The following is a 20,779-nucleotide window of genomic DNA, read 5'->3' as shown; positions in this document are numbered from 1 at the left end:
CGGACATTTTCAGGGGTGTTTTTTCCTGGGGGGATTGGGGGTTACGTGGGAGGATCTTCCCATGGAGGAGTTTTTCATGTGTGAAGCAAATTATCCATTAAGGCGGCGCCAGATTTCCCAGGAAAAAACGAATTATTTAAAAAACGATCAGAAGCTAAATTAAAAAAAAAAAACAAGTTTTTCAACTGAAAGTAAGGAGCAATATTAAAACTGAAGACGAAGAAACATGGGGTTTCTCCCACTGGTCAATACCTTGCTCTTTACGCTAAAGTCGTTTTAGTACTTTCAAAAGATCTATTTTTTCTAATTAAATAGCCTTTGTTATTCAGGGGTCATTCTTAAAGAATTAGAACAAAATTCGAATTTTAGTGTGAAGAACGAGGTATTAACGAGGGGGGAACCCTCTCATACACGTAATGATTTCTGATAGTTTTATGTCTTAATGTTGTTTCTTACTTTCCGTTTACACTCCGAGCTTATACTTCCAAGTGACTGAATAAATTTAAGTAATTCAATTAATACTACCAGTCGCTATGCCTGCAAAACGGCTTATCTCTCCTGAAAAACGGTCACTATGTTAAGCCTGGTGTAGGTACCTCATTTCTCGTCCTTAACTTACCGCAGACGTGGAGATCCTGCCACAGCTGACAAAAATTCGCTTAAATGAATCAACACCTTACCCTTTTTTTTAGTCGCAAAAAGAGGGGTAGCTATAAGAGAGAAAATTTCCGGAACTAGAGCCGCAGGAGCCCTAGCATCTGTTCTTTTAAAAAAAATTATGCACATAAAACTGGGCAATTTTGCAGAAATTTAAAATATCCCAAGTTATAGTCAGATATATACAATGGGGATTAACAGTTTTTTTCTTAATGTCATATAATTATCATACAATTACCCAGTTTTTAGATCTCGTGACGAACTTAAACCCCCCCCCTTCTCATTAAAAAAAAAAAGAACGAACAGTTATCACCTTCTATGCTCCGTTGCTTTGTTAAAAATTAAAGCCAAGGCAGAGAGAGCCCATGAAAGGAATGCCCCAAGACCAAGAGGTTTGGTCTTGGTGCGCTTTTTGTTTACTTCACATTTCTATAATTGTCAAAAGGCTTGAAATTGCCGCAAAGAATTTGCTTTAAACACAATATTCGCTCTTGATTACGTAAAGCGGTGTGTTTAATGCTCAAATCAAACTTTTCATGATAAGGAACTGTAAGTAAGGAGCGGCACGGCTCAACAGTAACCGAAACTCTGAAAAACAGAATTTTTTACCAATAAATTTTACCGGAAGATTTTTTTTACCAGATACCAATAGATATATCAAAAGAACTGGATTTTTATGCTGATTTTAAATCTACCGAGTTTCATTGAGTTTATTCTTACCCATGAAGGGTTGCTATTCTGAGAAAATTTGCCTCATTTTTGAAAAAAGGGGAAACATTCCCTAAACGTTATAGAATCATAGATTCAGCGTATCAGAGAACCCTACTGATGACGTTTCAAGCTTCTATCTGCAAAAATGTGGAATTTTTTGTTTTTTGCCAGACGAAAGATCACGAATATGTATTATTTGTGTTCCCCCCCCCCCCGGGTGATCGTATCGACCAAGTTGGTCTTGAACATTGGGAGAAGGCTCATTCTAACGGAAATTAACAGGTCTAGTGCGCTATTTAAGTGACCAAAAAACTGGAGTGCAACTAGGCCTCCTCTCACGCCGCTTTTTTCCCAAAATAGTCTGATCAAAATTCTGAGATAGCTATTTCATTTAGCATAGGTCAAAGGCCCAACAACTATGTCTTTGGAGATAACATGACCCCCTATAGCCCCTGGGAAAAGGTCTTTAAGTTTTAAACTCATATCCAAAGGGTAGGAAGCATTAATTTAGTTGATATAGAATTTGTTTACTCAGGCAGGAAAGATAGGGTACATAGACAGGGAGTAGGGCTCATGATGAATAAGGAAGCTGCCCAGTCTTGTTTATGCAGGGAAGGTATTTGTAATAGAATATTAACATCTCATTTTACTACTAAAAAATTCAGGATATCATTTATAGTAGTGTATGCCCCTGTAGAACCGACTGACGGAGATACTAGTGACTCAGATGGATTTCAGTTACAGTTATTGAAGCAAATAGACAAGGTCCCAGGTAGAAATATGGTGTTTTTGCTAGGAAATTTTAAAGCCAGGTCGGAATAAATAGGTATACATGGTATCCTAGCCTAAGTAAATTTGGTGTAGGAAAAGAAAATAATAATGGCTACAGCAGGGCCGTATCCAGGATTTTTTTTTAAGGGGCGTTTTAATCAAGGATTTTTTTTCGAGGGGGGGGGGCTGCATAAAAAAACTAAAAAACACATAAGAAATTTGTTTATATCCGCGTACGTTATGTTTTAACAAGTCAGACAAAAATTTTGGGAGGTTCAAACCCCTTAACCGCCCCTCGTGGATACGACCTTGGGCTACATACTTCTGCTATTCTGTAGGTATAACAATCTAGTTATAACCAATAAGGTTTTTGGTCATAAAATTCCCATAAGTTAACATGGTATTCACATGATGGTACTACAGCAAACCTTATCGATTATGTTATAAGAAAGTGAAGACTGCCAGGGTCAATTTAAGATGCTGGGTATATAGGAGTGCCCAGGGTTAATTTAAAGCTGAAATTTCGGAACGGTAACTACTTCCCAGGAAGTTCTGACGTTGTTAGACTCCAGAATTTGAGAGAAACCTCCCAGGAGCAGTTGAATACTAAACTTAAGGTTGTAAAATTTGACGATGTTGAAGATGGTTGGAATAACTTCAGAAAAACAATTCGTGAAGCTGGTGATGGTGTCTTCGGAAAGAAAGCTAGGACTGCAGCTTGCAATATTAGTGAAAAAGCTTTATGTTTAATAGAGAGGAGAAGGGGCTTGAGCAAACGAATAAACTTTTAGAGGTTTTGCTAGTTGAGGGTGCTAGAATAGGTTTGAAAATTAATGTTAAGAAGACTAAGTCACTAAGGTTAGGTATAAGTGAAGATAAAAAGGTGACGTTGGGTAACGAAAAGATTGATCATGGGGGCAGCTTCACTTACCTTGGTAGTATTATTAGTAAAGACCGTGAGAGCAGTGAAGATGCTAAAAGTAGAATAGCTGAGGCTCAGGATGTTTTTCCACAGTTAAAAAAAAAAAGTTTGGAAGAATAGGAAGATAAGTCTGCAAACAAAGATTGGATTTGCAATGTTTCTCCTTACTTCAAGTTGAAAAAAACTTGTTTTTCTTGTTTAATTGTGATTAAAAGATGAGACTCAATTTTAAAACTCCCTAAATTGATACAATTTCAAGATTTAACAACGGACACAAAACAGGAGAAAAACTCGTTAAAATTCATTAAATAGCTTAAAACTCCTTAAATTGATACAATTTGAAGATTTTGTGACAAACAAAAAACACGAGAGATTTATTTTAAAGCTCAATAAAACGTCTTCTTATTAAATTTTCTTTGATTCCCCGAATTTTTTTTTGTAGCTTCAAAGGAAGAATAAAAGTAGAATGAAACTCAAAAGTGCAAAGAATTCTAATTAAAATGTAGATTCTTAAAACTAATCGTATCTGTCAAACATTTGTTTATATAGCCATGAGAAAAACATAGTTTTGTGCAGACTTCAAATAGTCCGTGGTAACGAACTGTAAACAAGAAGCGATGAAAATCAATAGTAACCGAAACTCTAAAAAACAGAATTTTGATATCAATAGATACATCAAACAAATTGGCTTATTTTGCTGATTCAAGATATATAAGATTCATTGAATTTAGTGTTACACATCAAAAACTGAGAGCCTGAGGAAACTTGCCTGGGTTTTAAAAAAAGGGGGAAATATAATCACACCATCAGAATCTGCGGATCCGAGAACCCTTCTGTGAAAGTCTCAAGCTTCCATCTGCAAAAATGAAGAGTTTTGTATTTTTGGCCAGAAGGGAGATCACGGGTGCGCGTTTACTTGTTTTTTGTTTATTTATTTGTTTCCCCAGGGGTAATCACATCGGACCAGCAGTCCTAGAATAGAGGGAAAGGGCTAATTTCAAAGAAATTTAAAAGTACTAGTTTCCTTTTTAAGTGACCAAAAAGATTAGGGGGCAACTAGCCCCCCTCATACAAAATCGTCCGATCAGAATTTTGTAATGGCTATTTTGTTCAGCATAGTTGAAAAGTCCCAAAACTATGTCTTTGGACATAACATGACACCCCCCAGCCCCTGTGGGTATGTCTGACAGTTAAAAAACTTCCCCATGGGTAGTTTACATACAGATATTTTTCGGGGGTCTGCTTCGGTTGGGTTTTGATGGGGATAATTTTCCATATGGAGGGAAATTTCCGGGGTTGAGCTTTCCAGGGGGAATTTTACACTGGGGAGATCTGACGGAACTCCTGTACGAAATTCTTCTATTTTCTTTTGTCTTACTTTGTCTTGGCCTACTCAATTTTGCATGTGGGGATATTCCAGTGGAATCATCATAGGGAAATTTTCAGCGTGTTTGGATTTCCAGAAATGATTTCCAAGGTAAGGGGAATTTCCGGAGCTCTGAAAAACGATTAGAACTTTAAGTCTTTTTCAAACGGGCCTATGCTAAGGAAAATTTTTCAGGCTGAATATATCTGCTAGAAATTTTACGTGTGGAGGGGGGAGGGAATTTTTGCGAGGATGGAATTGTCTGAAGGAATTTAGCGGACTGGGGGAGGGAGTATTTTACTTGGAGGAACTTTCTACAAAGGAGTTTTCCAAGAGGGGAGGGAATTTCTCTTGGAGGGTGAGCCAGATTTACGGGTGTTATTTGAAAGACGATCAAAAATTAAATAAGAAAAGTTTTTTCGACTGAAAGTAAGGAGCAACCTTGAAACTCAAAAAGGGCAGAAACTATCTTGTATGTGAAAGGGTTGGCCCCCTCCTCAATGCCTTGCTCTTCACGCTAAAGCTTAACTTTTTGCCCCAATTTCTTGAGAACGACTCCTGAAACACAATGGTTTAGTTAGAATAGGAAGCTTTTTGAAAAGTCCTAAAAACTTTAGCTTAAAGAGCAATGTATTGATGAGGGGAAACCTTTTCTTAGACGAAATAATCTCTGCTCGTTTTGATTTTTAATGTTGCTCCTTACTTTCAGTTCAAAACAATTTTTGTATATTTAAATTGGAGGAGGTTCAGTTTCTTTCGCTAGATCTAATAAAAAGAAAAACAAAAAACTATAATTTCACCAAGTTAGAATGTGGCCAAAATAGTTTAATTAGTAAAAAATATATATTGAATATAAATCATGTCAACAAAATGTATGGCTATCAGTCTTTTATTTTTATTTTCATTGATTTTAGTAACCTATTCTATGTAATGTATCTCTTCCCTTTTTCGTCTTTTTGAAATGTCTTTGGAGACCTGTAACGGCTTATCAGCAACAGGGCTACAAATAGACAGCAAAATTATGTGAAGAACCATTTTATGTACACAACGCATAAATATCTATAGAAGAAGGGTCAAAAGAAAAGAATAAATGAAAGTAAAGATGGCATTTCCTTGTGAAATTTTGTCGCTTAGAACAATCTGAGCCATATTCTCATTCAAAAAATATCCTAAACAAATAATACTAAAATTATATCGTTTTGACAATAAAAAAAATAATAAAATACTGTCGTAAATCGGCCTCACGTAAGGTTAGAAATAAAAAATTATAAAAGATAAAAAAGGAAACCTGGACAAAATATAAAACAGAAAAATTGGGCTGGAAACATGAAGCAAAATAATGCTAAAAAAGTGTAAAATTGTACACAGCAACTTGAAAGGAAGACTAAAGAAGCTCAGCCAATCAAAATCAATACGAAAAGAAAAAGAGAAAACTACGAAATACGCAAAAGTCTAATAGGCTGAGAAAGTCAGTCATACAATACAATTGTCAAAGCTAAAAATCGAAGAAAATATAAGCTAGTAGACCTTATGGATCTAAAAGGGTGCAATATGAAGTATGAATTTTATTCCATTTTTTGGAAGGAGGGTGATCGTAAGCCTTTTTTGAAAGAGTTGTCCAATTTGTTGGAATCCTTTTTTCTTTTGCTATAAAATTATAACTGGAAAGTCACAGAGCCCCAACAGTTAATATTTTGAGCATGCAAAAACTTCAAACATCTAAAGATTAAACCATTATTGTGAAGTTGCCTTTCCTATACTTTCCTTAATTTCTAATGTTAGCATACCCTATAATATTTAAAAAACATCTGTATTTCTCTTAACTTTAATTTAACCCCTTGTTTTACTTCTGATCCCTATGAATACCCACAACTGAGGGAAGAGATCAGATGTTAGTCACCCATCCCATGAATTTAGTTTGGTAATTGTGCCAAATGTGGTAAAACTTAGAGTAAATGTAACACAAACTCTTAAACAAGTAACAAACAAGCAAACAACCTTCTAAAATGGTTGACCACTCCAGGAGAAGGATTTTCACCTTGTTTGCCCCTCCTTCTTGAAAGATATTAAAGGTCTTCCATATAAACAGATATTATGCATCCTTTTTTTCCTAAGAACTAGTATAACTAGATGAAGATTAGGCGCTACTAACTCTTCCTCTCCTGTTTGCAATTGAGTGAGTCCCGCCTAAAAAATCTTTTAGATTACTGAAAAATCACGTAAAATAGCAGTACAACCCTGATGATGGGGCTGAAGACCCTATAGAATTTTCTGACAACACATTTAATCACTTACTGTGATGCTATATGCTGTGATGCTATTTACATTTACTGTGATTCTTTTACTGTGATGCATTTACTGTATATAATGGTTGAAACACCATCAAATGTTTTGCGCAGTGTTAATGATTTGTTCTTACCAGAAAAGTTACCAGTTAATGTAATGTTTTATACTTGCTTGATTTCTTTTGTCGAATAGGTTGAATTCCTAAAATTTATTTACTTAACATTTTTTTTAAATCCTATCTATTGGCTTTATAATAGCGTTATAACAAGAAAAGGAATCCCATCCGGGCACTTTGTATTTACTCTAGGTACATTCAGCTTCAGCCATTCGAAAGTTATTATGTAACATTTCTACAATCAAAGGGGTATATATAACTAACCCTAATAAACGAAATATTCTTAATTGGTTGGCCTAATCTGTACTCCTATAGTTTATTTACTTTGCGTGGTAAGTAAGGGTTATTATCGTGATTTTTCATAGCGCTAATTATTTCTTTTTAACCTTTCTGAAATTTCGAAATAGTTGAAATTTTAGGATTCTGACATCAAAATTGTGTTTGTCAATCTTGAATATTATAGAACAACTTCTTCGTTCAAACGACTCTTTTTCAATAACAATCGAAAAATCCAGAACATAATTTTAAATTTTTTCGCTCTCTTGTCAAATTTATAATTTGCAACTAAACGCCTTTCCAATTGCCATGGCCTTACCACCTAGAACTATTTTGTATTTTTTTTTTCGTATCAGTTAGTCATTTTCACTATTGTCATACGGCAATACATACATTCATTGTTAGGAGTCAATGTTGAATGGACACAGAACATTTTGTATTTTGTAAAAACAAATCTTTTTGCCTTTTCAGATTCGACATGTCGAAAATTTTGTCACTCATGTAAACGCCGCCATGAGACAACAACAAGAACAGGAACGGTTAAGTGGAATAGTTGCAAGGATAGAATCTTACGATGTAGTTGAATCTAAAGAAGAGGAAATCGATAGGTTTTTGAAGCAATATTCAACCTTAGATTTGACACGTCCTATGCCCAATTGTGCTGAATATATGAGAAGGAATTTAATAGCAGAAGCAGACTTGAAGCTGAAAGACCCGAATTCATCAAAGGTAAGCTTTTTAAACACCGTCTTCACATAAAATACACACATAAAAATCCTTCTAGTCGTTCCAATCACTTAAAAATGTGATTTCAAAAAATAACATAAAGAATAATATGAACTATGATACATAAAGAATAGCCCGATTTCTAGACCTATAATGGGGGAAAGGTTGAGATGGCTAGGACACGTTTTGTGGATGAATGATGGCAGATTGCCAAAGATTGTCCTTTTTTGGCCATCCATCTATTCTCAAACTGCCCGTTTCCTATCCTACTGGGGTGGGATGAGGCTGTGGGATAGGAATAAAAGGAAATTAGAACCTCTTGATAGGGTGTAAAGAGGAAATGTTTGAATAGATGGGATGGAGGAGAAGCGTGCGGAGCTGTGTAAGACACAGGGGGCTTGGTACTGCAGTGAATTGTTAGTTTTAGTAGTATTATATACAAAGAAAAATAGATAAAAAATAATTTATAAAGACTAATATAAATTGTAATATACGTATATAACAAAGGGACAATCTAAGAACTTCCAAGCTTATAGTAACTTCCTTATCTACTCTCTTTATATAATGTAAAAGATTAAAACCTGTACGTCATGTAACTTTGTTATCAAAAACTTCAGTTGAATCATGTTGATCTTCCATAAATAGGAACAATGCCAAAAAATCTAAAATTAGGTGTATTAGATTGGCAACCTATGTTTTGGTCCTAAAACTAATGCACTGGAATGAAAGTTTTATTAAAGATAAAGCAAGATTTAAATTGTGGTTGAAATGATGAAGATAAAAACTAAGACTACTTTTTACACTTTCGGCTACATACTCGTCTTTGGTTGCTAGGGCTCTATTCGTATCTCAAATTCGTATCTCAAAAAATCTAAAATTAGGTGTATTAGATTGGCAACCTATGTTTTGGTCCTAAAACTAATGCACTGGAATGAAAGTTTTATTAAAGATAAAGCAAGATTTAAATTGTGGTTGAAATGATGAAGATAAAAACTAAGACTACTTTTTACACTTTCGGCTACATACTCGTCTTTGGTTGCTAGGGCTCTATTCGTATCTCATATGGTAAAATCTCGCCGAATTGAGGAAGGCAAAGTTGTTGAGGCTTATGTAAACTTTAGCATAGTTTGGGCTCTCCAACAACTCTTTTTCTTGCTGGTTTCTAGCCTTTAATGCTGTATAAAGGCCTTCTTCAACTAAAGAGAGGTTATTTTAAATATAGTAAATTCTTATTATATTTACCAAGATGGTATAGAAATCGCAAGATTAACTCTTGTTTTGGACTTTTGCTACTTGATGACATCGCTAAGGATCTGAGGGCCCCGAAAAAGATGTGCACCAGTGATCCTTTCGGTTAATTTTTCCCCGATTTGTATCTGGGGAACATTTCTATGCTATTTAATTGTGCGTCATTTATTTATTTAACACTCATCATTCACATAATATGAGAAGACGAAGTAGAAGAAGAAAAACCCAAAAAAAAAAAAAAAAATGAAAAGAACAACAAGAAGAGGAAACTGATTACTGCACTATCTCTTGTCATAGCAACGATTTTTACGGATAAAAATAAACCATGAATTAGCAATAAATTTCAAAATTACTGCATGATATGAGGTCATGACACAGATGCAAAGTTTCGAACATGACGGAGCAAGAAAAGAGAGAGAAGAAAAAATGGAAAACAAACAAAAACAACAACATAAGTATAAATAGCACAACATACGAAATAAGCAATATAAAAAAAGGCACAGACTACTGAAATAATACTGAATACCACTCCTGGGTAATCATAGTCACTGTTTTATTGTGTTTGGCTATTATTCTAGCTTCTGCAATATTCGGGTCAGCAATTTTAAACTGACAGACAATCTTTGTGTTGCTTTGCCAGGGCGGATAACATTTGTTGTGTTTTCGTTTTTTCCTTGTAGATTATTGTTTTTTTGTTCTTTACTCCACTTTTATTGTTGTATTATTGTGGGTTGCGGGTTATAAATAAACTTACTTGCTTACTTTATATAGTTTTTACTGCCAATTTATGAGTTTCAAACAAACGCATTGGAAATACTATGATTTTGAAATATTATATTTGGACGAAATCATAATTGCTGGCCAAATTTCTCCTTGTGACAGCACAATGGAAAAGCTGGCACAGAAATATCGTTGACTTTTGGTTTCCTTGGCATTTTAAAATATTTCTGTCGCAAGGTCTTCTCCCTCTGGGAGTTGAGGTATTTATGGAAAATGTTGCCAATAAAACTAACATACGTTCATGTTTTGTTGGCTTTAGACGACTTTCTGATGCAATGAGTTGTTAGTACTAGTAGTAGCATAATATTCATTTAAACTCAAAAAGATGAAACTAAGGGTGGGATATAATGTTTCCCTTCCCATCACGTCAGCTTAACTTATTATATCGAATATTTACTTGGTTGGTCATGTCGCTATCCATCGACCCTCTTGACTTGCTTGAACTCTAATTATATTAAATAGGCTCCAGGGGTTTTTTTAGACTAAAAAACTTGTAAAACTCCGTTCGGTCTTTGTAAGGAAACCTAAGAAAAAGTATCTACATTTACAAAAAAGTTGGATAATATGTTTGTGTTGACAGCTATTGTTGTGCTGCGTTTTGCATGTTTATTGTCATCTAGCAAGACTGTGGGTATAGAGGAATAACTTCATGCATGATCTATCTCGGTTTAAAAACCAACTGGGGAAGTGCGTCTGTTGCTTAATTTCTTAACGTATCAGATCTAGTGTTTCCAGAAAAATACTTGAAGCAACAATTTTTGTCACTTATTTACTAGACAATTTTCATATATTTCAGTTTTAAAAAGGCAAGTCAAAGTTTTATTGCTAATATTTACATACTGACATCGTCTTGTAAGGATTAGGATTTTCATTTATCTATTAGTCCGTCTTTAAAGTTTTCATGTTGCGAAAAATTGTTATAATTCGTCATTTGTTATTTGTTTTTATCTTCAGATTAACATGGTAAATAATATCTAATTTAGCCCCTAAAATGCTTATAATGCATAAAATTAACTTCTATCCCAGGCCCCCCTGCCCTAATAGGAATACAAACTGCACATAATATTTTGTTTGCAATTATCGTGGAACGAAAATAATACCAAAATAAAAAATTATCATTAATGATGGTTGAGTGCTGGAGCACACCCTAAGTCAAGGTGTTATCGCCGCTGTCTTGAAAAAGTTGACATTATAGCCTTGTGCTTGACCGAGCAAGATTCTTTTCAAGTTGCAATAAAAAAAAATAAAGGTTGTTTTCCGTGAGCTGATTATCATTACTGATAATCAATTGTTTGTTAATGTTCTCGTTTCAAAACATAGATATCACAAAACTGTAAATCTTTTGCATGACAATATGTGCAGAGTGTTGGAGAGTGTTAGTCCTCTTATTTATTATAAGCTTGTTAGGGACTAATTGTTATCTGCCATTTTACATTAAAGACAGTGACAAATAATTAATGATCTCTAACGATAATTAAGTTCTTGAACCCACCCTAAATTCCTTCAACAGGTAAACAATCAACAGGTAAGAAATAAATACATAATTTTATCTGAAAAACAAAAGGCGAATTAAAAAGAATTCAGACGAAACATTCTTTTCATTACTTAAATTGCAAAGAAGACGCTATAAAAAGTTCCAAAGAGTAATAACGCTTCTACAAGAAGATGCGTGGGCGACGAACGAAGCAAGAAGATAAACCTGACAAGGGAAGGAATCAATAATGTCGAATATGGTGGTGAATTTGCAAAAATGTAAATGAATTACTACGTGTTTAATGTTTATGCCCAAGGACACATTATAGTTATACTTGTGAACAATAAAACCAGAGGTCCTGGCAACTACATCCCCAATTATTTATCTCATTCTTAATTTATTGGCTAAGCAATGTTAAAATAGCAAGCATAAACCTTTTTTTTTGGCTGACTAGATTTAAGCTTCTATAGAATATAATTTATAGTTTAGGTTCCATAATTAAGATTTTTATTTTAGAGCTAAGCTTTATAGTTGAGAAAAGATGGAAGATTTAAATAGTATTTCTATTTGTATGATGAATATGGTGGAAGCTGCAAAACATAGAGTGAATACAAAATACTTTGGCTCAAATTAGTGTTGAAATAGACTTTTCAAACAAAAATCTTACCTTTCTGATTTTTCGTTCTGTAGATGTTTAAATCAAGGGAAGCCACATATCGTTCATTGACCTTGGTTTTTTTTTATCAATGGATGTGATTATGAATTGGCTAAGCTATTATGTCCTTTTAAAACAATAAATATATGTTATTATTGCTTCCTAGCCAGAGTCACTGTTATTAAGCCGTAACAGAACGACCAGAGCAAAAGTAGCCAGAATGTCTCCAAGAAAGACCCTCGTGTTGGTGTAAGCTAAATTACAAGACAGAGTATTTTATGTAAAAAATAAATCAATTCATATCAGTTCAGAAGTGGCAACTTCTATTTCAATTAGGAGTCACAATCAATATCGGTAACTAAATAATTTAAAAATATGTAAAGTCTGAATTAGTTATTTATGTTAAGCTTATTAATAATCAACTAAGTCTACTAGCCTGCCCATGAACTTACTAAGTCAAGTTGTCCTAGGGGCGTACCAGGAATAGAAGAAAAAAGAGAAAATTTTAGTACAAGTTATAAACACAAATTAAATATACTAGAAATGCTGATAATACAAAAAAAATATATATGTGTATAAGTAAAAATACATATTTCCTTGATGAGTTGCTACTGGTGTCACCGTAACGACCAAAAAAAAGGAAAAACTAATCCAAATAATCCACAATACTCCCTCACACACCTCAAACAACAAAAGAAGAACAAGAAAAAAAATGACGAAAAATAGCTTAGGACTCCTTAACAGGACACATTTTTACTTGACTTTATTTCTAAATATTTCCAACCATTTTATATCTTTATTTATCATATTATTACTAGTCCATAAATTTGTAAATAAAATACAAACAAAAATGACAAATAATAACTTGAAACTCGTAATTAGAATAAAGTTTTTTCTTAACTTTATTTTCAGATTCTTCAAACCTTGTTATGTGGTTAGTTGTCTTATCATTACTATTCCATGAATTTATTCCTCGATAAATAAAGGAGAACTTAGACCTTGCAGTGATGGCAATTGGAGCAGACTGCGCCTTGCTTCTTCGAGTATTATAGTTGTGGTAATCAGACCCAACGTGAAACATGCCTGATAAGCATAAAAGTAAATTAATCATTATTATACTTGAACATAAATAACTGATAATAAAAACCCCGTAAGCCAGGCAGGGGGGGTAAAATTTTTTGTCTTCCGTACTCCGACGTCACAGAATCACTGTGTGATTTATTATAGAGTAAACAGATCAAATTATTTTGGAGAACTGGAATTGGATTCACTGGAATTGGATTCACTGGAATTGGATTCACTGGCGACAGAAATGTCCCTAACCATACCGAAGAATAATATAAAATAAGCGGAAGTATTATATAAAAATACAACAATATTAATATACGATGCAGGACAAAGTTTACGAGTTTTCTAATAGTTCCAATGTTCCGTGATAAATCGCTGACATGTTTCCAGCATGTTTCCTAAACGACAAAAGGTTCATCAAGTGTAATGCCTAAACAGTTGACACAAGACTTCCTTTAAATCTCGCTATAACTGTGTTTTAGTTGAGAAGTCCATGGATAATATATAGCTCTTCTCGAGAATATAATAAAACTACTCTCAGCCGGGAGAACTTGTAGTTTGTTTTTTTTACATGCATCCAAGTTGATACTCTGTCTAACGATTGTTTACTTAATTCAAGTAATCCCTTTTCAGTTCTTGCAAGACAAACAAGCGACGTGTCATTAGCAAACATTGGTACTGTTACTTCTTGTGGATCATGGAATAATTTACTGGAATTGTTTTTAATGTTAGACATGGTTTAACTTGGGATTCCTGTGGAATTCCATATGTAATAGGAAAGCTTGGTGAACACATTGAGTCAATTTGAACACACTTTAACCGCTGTGCTCTAAGTGCACGTAGAACGTTAAGCCCAGGACCTCTTATGCCATAAAACTGACACTTTAAAAGTAGGAGATCGTGATCTACTGCGCTGAAAGCTTTAATCGTATCTAAAAATATTGTTAAGACCCTGTAACCTTCATCCAGTTCTCGATTTACTACGCTGCTTAAAAAGGCAACCGCTTGTTCTGTTGTGTAACCATGCAGAAATCCGAATTGGGTAGGATTGAACACATTACGACGCTCTAAATATGAATAAAGACGGGCAGCAAAGCACTTCTCTAAGACAAGTGATAGCACAAAAAAAACAAAAATCGGCCTATAATTTCCTAAATTATTTGTCTCACCACCTTTATGAACAGGAGTCACACGATCTACTTTAAAAAAAGACGGAAAGAAACCCTTTTTAGTGGAGAATTAATTAGCTTCTATTTGTAGTAGGAACAGACAATGACGCCTCACCCAGCATCTAGAACACTATGTATGATTGACTCCCATTTGTCGCGATCTTGTGTCGCGATCCACCTCTTCAGCACATCGGAGTCAGCAGCTCTCCCACTTTCTGTCAAACCTTCGAAGGAGGTCGAGGTTTTTTTTGGCAGTTGCCCATCAATTCTTCAATTGACCGCCAGGTCGCCTGTGCCAATCTGGCAACGGGACAGCTAGAAGGCACCTACTTTATGATGTGGTCCTTCGGTATTCTATGGACATAGCCAAGCCAGCACAGTCGTCTCGCTGAGGTGGGTTCGGTGCTACAGCAGTGGTGGTGCACGTCAACATTTGAGATTCTGTTGGAGTATTGAATCCTCAGGATTTTTGTAGACAGCGTCGGTTAAAGACTTACAACTCATGGAGATGAAGCATCTTCAGTGGCTAAGTTTCGACTGCATAGAAGAGAACAGATCTAACAGTCGCTTTATCGACAGAATTTTTGTCTTCATGCTGATCTCCCACCGGCTCAAAAAATGGCGGTGGAAGTGTGGGAAGATGGCTTGGGCTTTGGTGACTCTGTTCTGTGCATCAAGGTCACAGCCTCCACGAGGGTCTATTATTGAGCCAAGATAGTTGAAGCTATCGACTTTTTCCAATTCTTGTCCGTAAAGCACAAGCTGATAATCTGACTGTATATTTAGATCCATGGCTTTACTTTTGGCCGTGTTGATCTTCATATTCAGTAGCTGTGAGAAATGTGCTATTCCATTTAGCATTGCTTGCGCAGTTGCTGGATCAGCAACAAGAGTACCGATGTCATCCGCGTAGTCCAGGTCAGACACGTTAATGCCCAATCCCATAATAACACCATCAAAACTTGAGAATACTTACTCTAGAATCCCGTCTACACAGTAGTTTAACGAAACAGGGGACTACATGCACCCGTGTTTTAGACTAGTTTTCACACTGAAGGGCTCAGTTTCTTCGTCCAGCACTCTTTCAGTCGATTTGCAATGCTCGCAATAGGGCTTCAATAGCTCCACGAATCGCGGGTTTTCGCGGGTTACAGAGTCGAAAGCAGCCACAAAATCAAGGAACATGTTATTATGTGGAGGTTGTAGCGTTCATACTGTAGGACTATAAGGCGAAGAGTGGAGATCTGGTCAGTGCACCCTCTCCCTCTTCGAAATCCACACTAGTTTTCACGTGTCCGCTTATCCCTTATTTCCTCGAACCTTTTAAGCAAAATCATCGCGAATACTTTGGTAGCCATATCCATGAGTGATGTCCCTCGGCTGTTGTGGCTGTCGCATTTGTCTCCTTTTTTAAATACTGGGATTATTGCTGACACCTTCCAATCAGCCGCGAAGTTCTTCTTCTCCCATATCAGACTGAAGAGGGTTTGTAGTTGTTCAGCTACAGCGTATGATGAGGCCTTGTAGACTTTGGGAGGAGACCATCTTCTCAAGGAAGCTTGTTGTTTTTTAGCTGTTTGATTGCGTTTAGTATCTCTGAAGCTGAAGGTGGCGCCATGTCGATTTCATATGGTGTTCTTTCACCTGTGGTTGGCAGCATTGGTGTTGCAGCTTGCTCATCTGTATTTGGATAAAGTAGGTCTTTAGAGTGATTCTTCCAGTGATCAAGTTTACCTAATACGTCAGAGATTACATTTCCTTGAGCTTCTCTAAAGGGACCATCGTTAGGTGACTTTCTTCCTTTTATGCATTTCAGGGTTCTATACAGCCTTCTCGTGTCATTATCTCTGGCTAGTTTTTCCATTTTTTAAGCAACCTCATCCCAAAATTGTTGGCGGTTCTGGCGTAAGCTGGTTTTCACCTGTTTACATAGCGACTTTTTCTTTACACCGATTGATACGTTTTATGCCTGTCGCCTAGCCTCGATTAGCTTTACAGTTTTCCCTGAGACATAATTTTTCCTTGTCTTTGCAGGAGCATAGTCGATAACTTCATCAGCTACCTTTTCAGTGGTGTTCTGGAATTGTTTCCATCAGGTGGTAGGGTCTTCATCACAGTCTGATAGGCTTGTGAATTGGTTCTGTAACTTTGGGCAAAAGACTTCTTTCACGGTTAGGATATTCAGTTTCTCCACATCTAACTTCCTTTTTGGGGGTTGTCTCTTCCTCGCGCTCAACTTCAGAAGTATTTTCTCACCTACAAGCGTATGATTCTTTCCAGATTTTGATCCCGTACACGCCCCTCTGTAAGCTCGAGAATCGATGACTGAGGAGCGCCAACGTTGATGGATCAATATGTGGTCAGTTTGGGCAGCTGTGGAGCCATTGGTTGAGTGTCAAGCTACCCTTCGAGAGGGTTTGTGTTGGAACATAGTTTTGGTGATGAAAAGGTTATGAGATCTCGCGAACTGGAGTAGTCTATCCCCACTGGAGCACCGCCAACCGTATGTGAATCGACCAACAATATTGCGAACATTGGGGTCTGTTGGGCCAACACGGAAAATTCAGTCACTTGATAAAATTAGGAAGTCTTATTTGAGGCATTTCTGCGTTGTAACCTCCAGATCAATTTAGAAGGAGTCCTTATCAGCATCTGTTGCCACTCCCGCTGGTGCGTAGACAGCAATGATAGAGATGTATGATAATCTTCCTTTAAGTCGCAGGCTGGCTATTCTTGGGTTCACTGGATCCCATGCAAGAAGAGCTTTTTGCGCACGGCGGCCTATCATAAAGCCGACTCCATGGTCCCTGGATCCATTATACACACCAGAGTTGAGAAGTTTGTAAGAGTTGTCGGAATCACGAACGATTCATTTCCACAACCATCACCAGCCTTGTTGATTCACCCTTCGCTGATCTCAGATTCCAGCAATAAACTCGGAATTTATCCTTCTGTAGATTTATTTCACTGGGAATAGCTCGCACACTTGTCAATCTCGCCGCTAATCCAGGGAGCGAGATCACGTCACTTGAAACCGGGGACAACGTAGCAGGCACATCATTTCTGGGAGTATTCATTTCTTCATAGATGTTTCATGGGAATTTATTTAACCAACAGGTCCCCTCCCCCGTCGATCCCTCCTCCTTTCTCAACACGGGCTTGGGCCGGCTATGGCGGAATTAAAACAAATTTGGGACAAAAGTGGCTTCAGGATTAGTGGCAGAATAAATTAAACCACTGTTAAGGATATGACATCACTACCAGAGGCATTACTTTTAATTTTGTAGATGACCTGTTTCAGCTCATTTAATGATATAGGTGCTAAACACATTGAAACCTCAGATCCAAAATGACCCAAAGTAGTCAAAAATGCTTGGATCATGTAACATCGGACAGATTCCTTCCGTAACACGCTTTCCTACCGCTGAGAAGTAATTTCCGAATACCTCCGAGACATCATCGGCACTTTTGGGCATTTCACCTTCTTCGTTAACTATTTCAAGTGGGATCGTTTTCGTTGGCTGCTGGAGTACTTCTTTAATCATGCACCATCTTTTTGCCGGACATTCCGATACCTCCTCAAACTTCTTCGAGCAAAATTCTCTTTTTGATTTTCTTAATAACCGACTCAGAGCATTGCGATAATTATTATATATTCGATCGTTTAAATCGCATTTATGATTGATATTTTTTTGTAAAATTGGTCTCATCAATTTTTGAAGGTCTGCAGTAACTCATGGCTTCTTTTGGATTGTCTTTCGCCATCCTTTTTTCCTTTGACAATGCTTCTCCAATTCACTTTGGATAATATGGTAAAGCAAATTAAATCCCCTTTCGTTATTAGATGTAATTGATAAAATATTATCCCAATTCATCTGAGATAAAACGTTCTTATAACACAAGAATTTTTTTATTTACATAATGCCAAGAAAACTCATTCTAGAAAACTACAGCTGTTTCCTAGAGGAACAGAATGTTTAGAAACCACACCAAAATGGTCAGAAGCGTCACTAACAACAACAGGGGGTAATCAGGGTTAACATTAGAGAACCTATTATCAATACATGTCGGGGATGTGTCTCTGACCCTCGTAGGTGGAATGGAAGTAATCCAAATGATATGGAAATATTCAATAGTTGGCTGCTCTTTGCATTTATTTCAATCAGGTCAACGTTTAGATCACCCACAAGAAAACACGGGAGATTCACAGGCAACTTCTCAAGCCCCTCCCCCAAAAGATCAAAGAATTCATTATATGAGGAAGTCGGGGGTGATTGAGAACTATTAAATAACAAGAATAAACACCTAAGCGAAGATGAAGCACGAGGGACTCCAACACCATTTCCCTCTAAATAGTTAAATGACTCCGAATGGCCACTTCAATAATCGATCTAATATATACGGCAAGGCCCCCATGTTGACTTAATTGCCTTTTTTTGTGTAAAAATTATATCCCTTTAGACCAAGCAACTCTGACTTATTATCAATAAGCAATGTCTCAGTTAAAGCTACCACCTGAAAAACAGAAATATTAGCTAAATCGCCATAAGGTTATAACTTGAATTTAGCCCTTGGCAATTTAAAAAATTGAAAAAATTGTCATGTTTACGGCATATACGACCAATGTCACAGGGTAAAACATAATTCGAATCTTCGAGCTGCAAGCGAATACTGCATCCAAGTTCTGAAATTATACTCGAAATATCATTATATCTGCATGCAAAATCTATTTTACTACTTTCTGATTTCTTTTAATTTCTTTAATTTCTGAAATGCTGAAGGAAATTGAAATATATTATCCGTAACTTAGTTACAGGCCCTATCTGACAGTGACTCCATCCTTACACAGATAAACACTGAGTACATGTAGCTTTAGTAATTAGAATATTTTACCCTAATCCTATAAATGTAATTATAATTACAAATATATTTAATTTCAAACACTAATTTTGGAATTTTATCTATATCTCTTTTAATGATAATTATTGATGCACCGTGATGAATATTACTACCACCAATGATTTTTTTACGACAAAAGCAAATTTTAATACCTTCGAATAAAAGTCTGAGAGTATCCGAAATCATGCCAGATTTGGCTGAAAAGATAAAACATTTTTCGATTATAACCAAAATGTTCAGGGATAACTACTATCCCAAAATATTCAAGAACAATATTGTTCTTTGGAATTATTTTCTGTGTGTTTTGGGTATGGCAGATCAATATCGACCAAAAAAATTTATACTAGGATAACCTGTCGAAGCTTTTAGAGAAGACAAGAGAACCCTATGGTATAATTATAGCCACTGAATACTGTTTCTTCTTAATTAAATGTAGAATATGTCTTCTTTATTTTCTAAAATTAATTTGAAAGGCCCCCCTCCCTCCCTTCTTAAATTTGAATATTTTTACATTAAAGCCCTCAGGCTTCCTTGGAAGACAAATAATATGAAAAAAGTACCTACTTTTTTCATATTTGGTTATCATCGCATCTTTCGTCTTTCAGATTGACGTGCACATAATTTTATTCACTGACATTCTACTCGTTTGTAAGGCATTGAATAAGAAAGCTGAGAGAATGAAAGTCATACGTCCACCGCTGTTTATAGATCGATTGCTTATGACTGAGATTTCAAGAGATCCGACTGCCATAGGTTTCGTCTACTTGAATGAGCTTTCTGTGGCTGTAAATGCCTTTACCTTTCACTGTCCTGACCAGAAACAAACTAAGGTAAGACCAGTGCTGTCAGCTGTTGCTATAAGATAGCGCAGCAAATGAAGGCAAAAAAGCGCCAAAGCACCCTTTCCACGTCACAATATGCCAATGATTTTGTTTCCGAAACAAAATCTGCTTTTAAAATGGTGCCAATTTCAGATATTTAGTACACGGCCACTTCAAAAAAATGCCCAAATCGATTGAATACTCCTGGTTTTAAATACATGTGGTAACTCCAAATAAAACTGTATTTTAAAGGATATTTATACACTGGTTAGTTTTTTTTTCTTACCTCTAAAATATGATGGAATTTATAATGCGTTTGTCAAAAAAACTTTTAATGTAGTCATTAAACTGACAGGAAAAATTTCCCCGTGGTCATCGTAATATACGGGTAGAACCTTCGGTTAGGTACCGGAGGAATAGTCGCTCCAATTCCCGAAGATGAAGCTTTTACTAATGTGTATATTTTACTTGTTTGTTATTTAATTGCTAGCTATTAATGCTCGTTAAAATCGTTTTAGCTATAATCTCTTACTGAAAAATTACGGTTTCAAAAAAGTATTTCAAATTTGTGCGAGTTTTACATACCTTTGGTCTTCAACAAACTGTGACATGCAATTAGTGGGTAATTTTAATTACCGTTATGCACACAAAGGATCCTCTTCTATGACAACTCTGCTATATTGAAAAACGTCTAAACAGCAATTTATAGGGTTGTTGCTGTTAATACAAATGATTGTTGGAAAATTTGCTAGTTGGTCGATAAGTATTCTACTTTGAATCTCAATAAATTGTTTAACAAAGTAACTATAATTGACAATATCAACAACTAAATTGC

The 20,779-nt window shown here is 35.9% G+C and overlaps 1 protein-coding gene across 2 annotated transcripts in view; it reads left to right on the top strand.

Annotated features, from left to right (window-relative positions):
* LOC136033969 (pleckstrin homology domain-containing family G member 5-like) overlaps positions 1-20,779 on the top strand; it is a 405,461-nt gene that overhangs the window by 276,126 nt on the left and 108,556 nt on the right. For both annotated transcript variants that reach the window (XM_065714997.1, XM_065714998.1), the window contains 2 exons: positions 7,576-7,833; positions 19,729-19,953. In XM_065714997.1, the coding sequence (XP_065571069.1) occupies positions 7,576-7,833; positions 19,729-19,953 (483 nt within the window). The remainder of the gene's footprint in view (positions 1-7,575; positions 7,834-19,728; positions 19,954-20,779) is intronic.

Source organism: Artemia franciscana, chromosome 12, assembly GCF_032884065.1.
Source record: "Artemia franciscana chromosome 12, ASM3288406v1, whole genome shotgun sequence".
Taxonomy (NCBI): Eukaryota; Metazoa; Arthropoda; class Branchiopoda; order Anostraca; family Artemiidae; genus Artemia; species Artemia franciscana.
The sequence above is the reverse complement of the archived record's forward strand: the minus strand, read 5'-3'. Positions and strand labels throughout refer to the sequence as shown.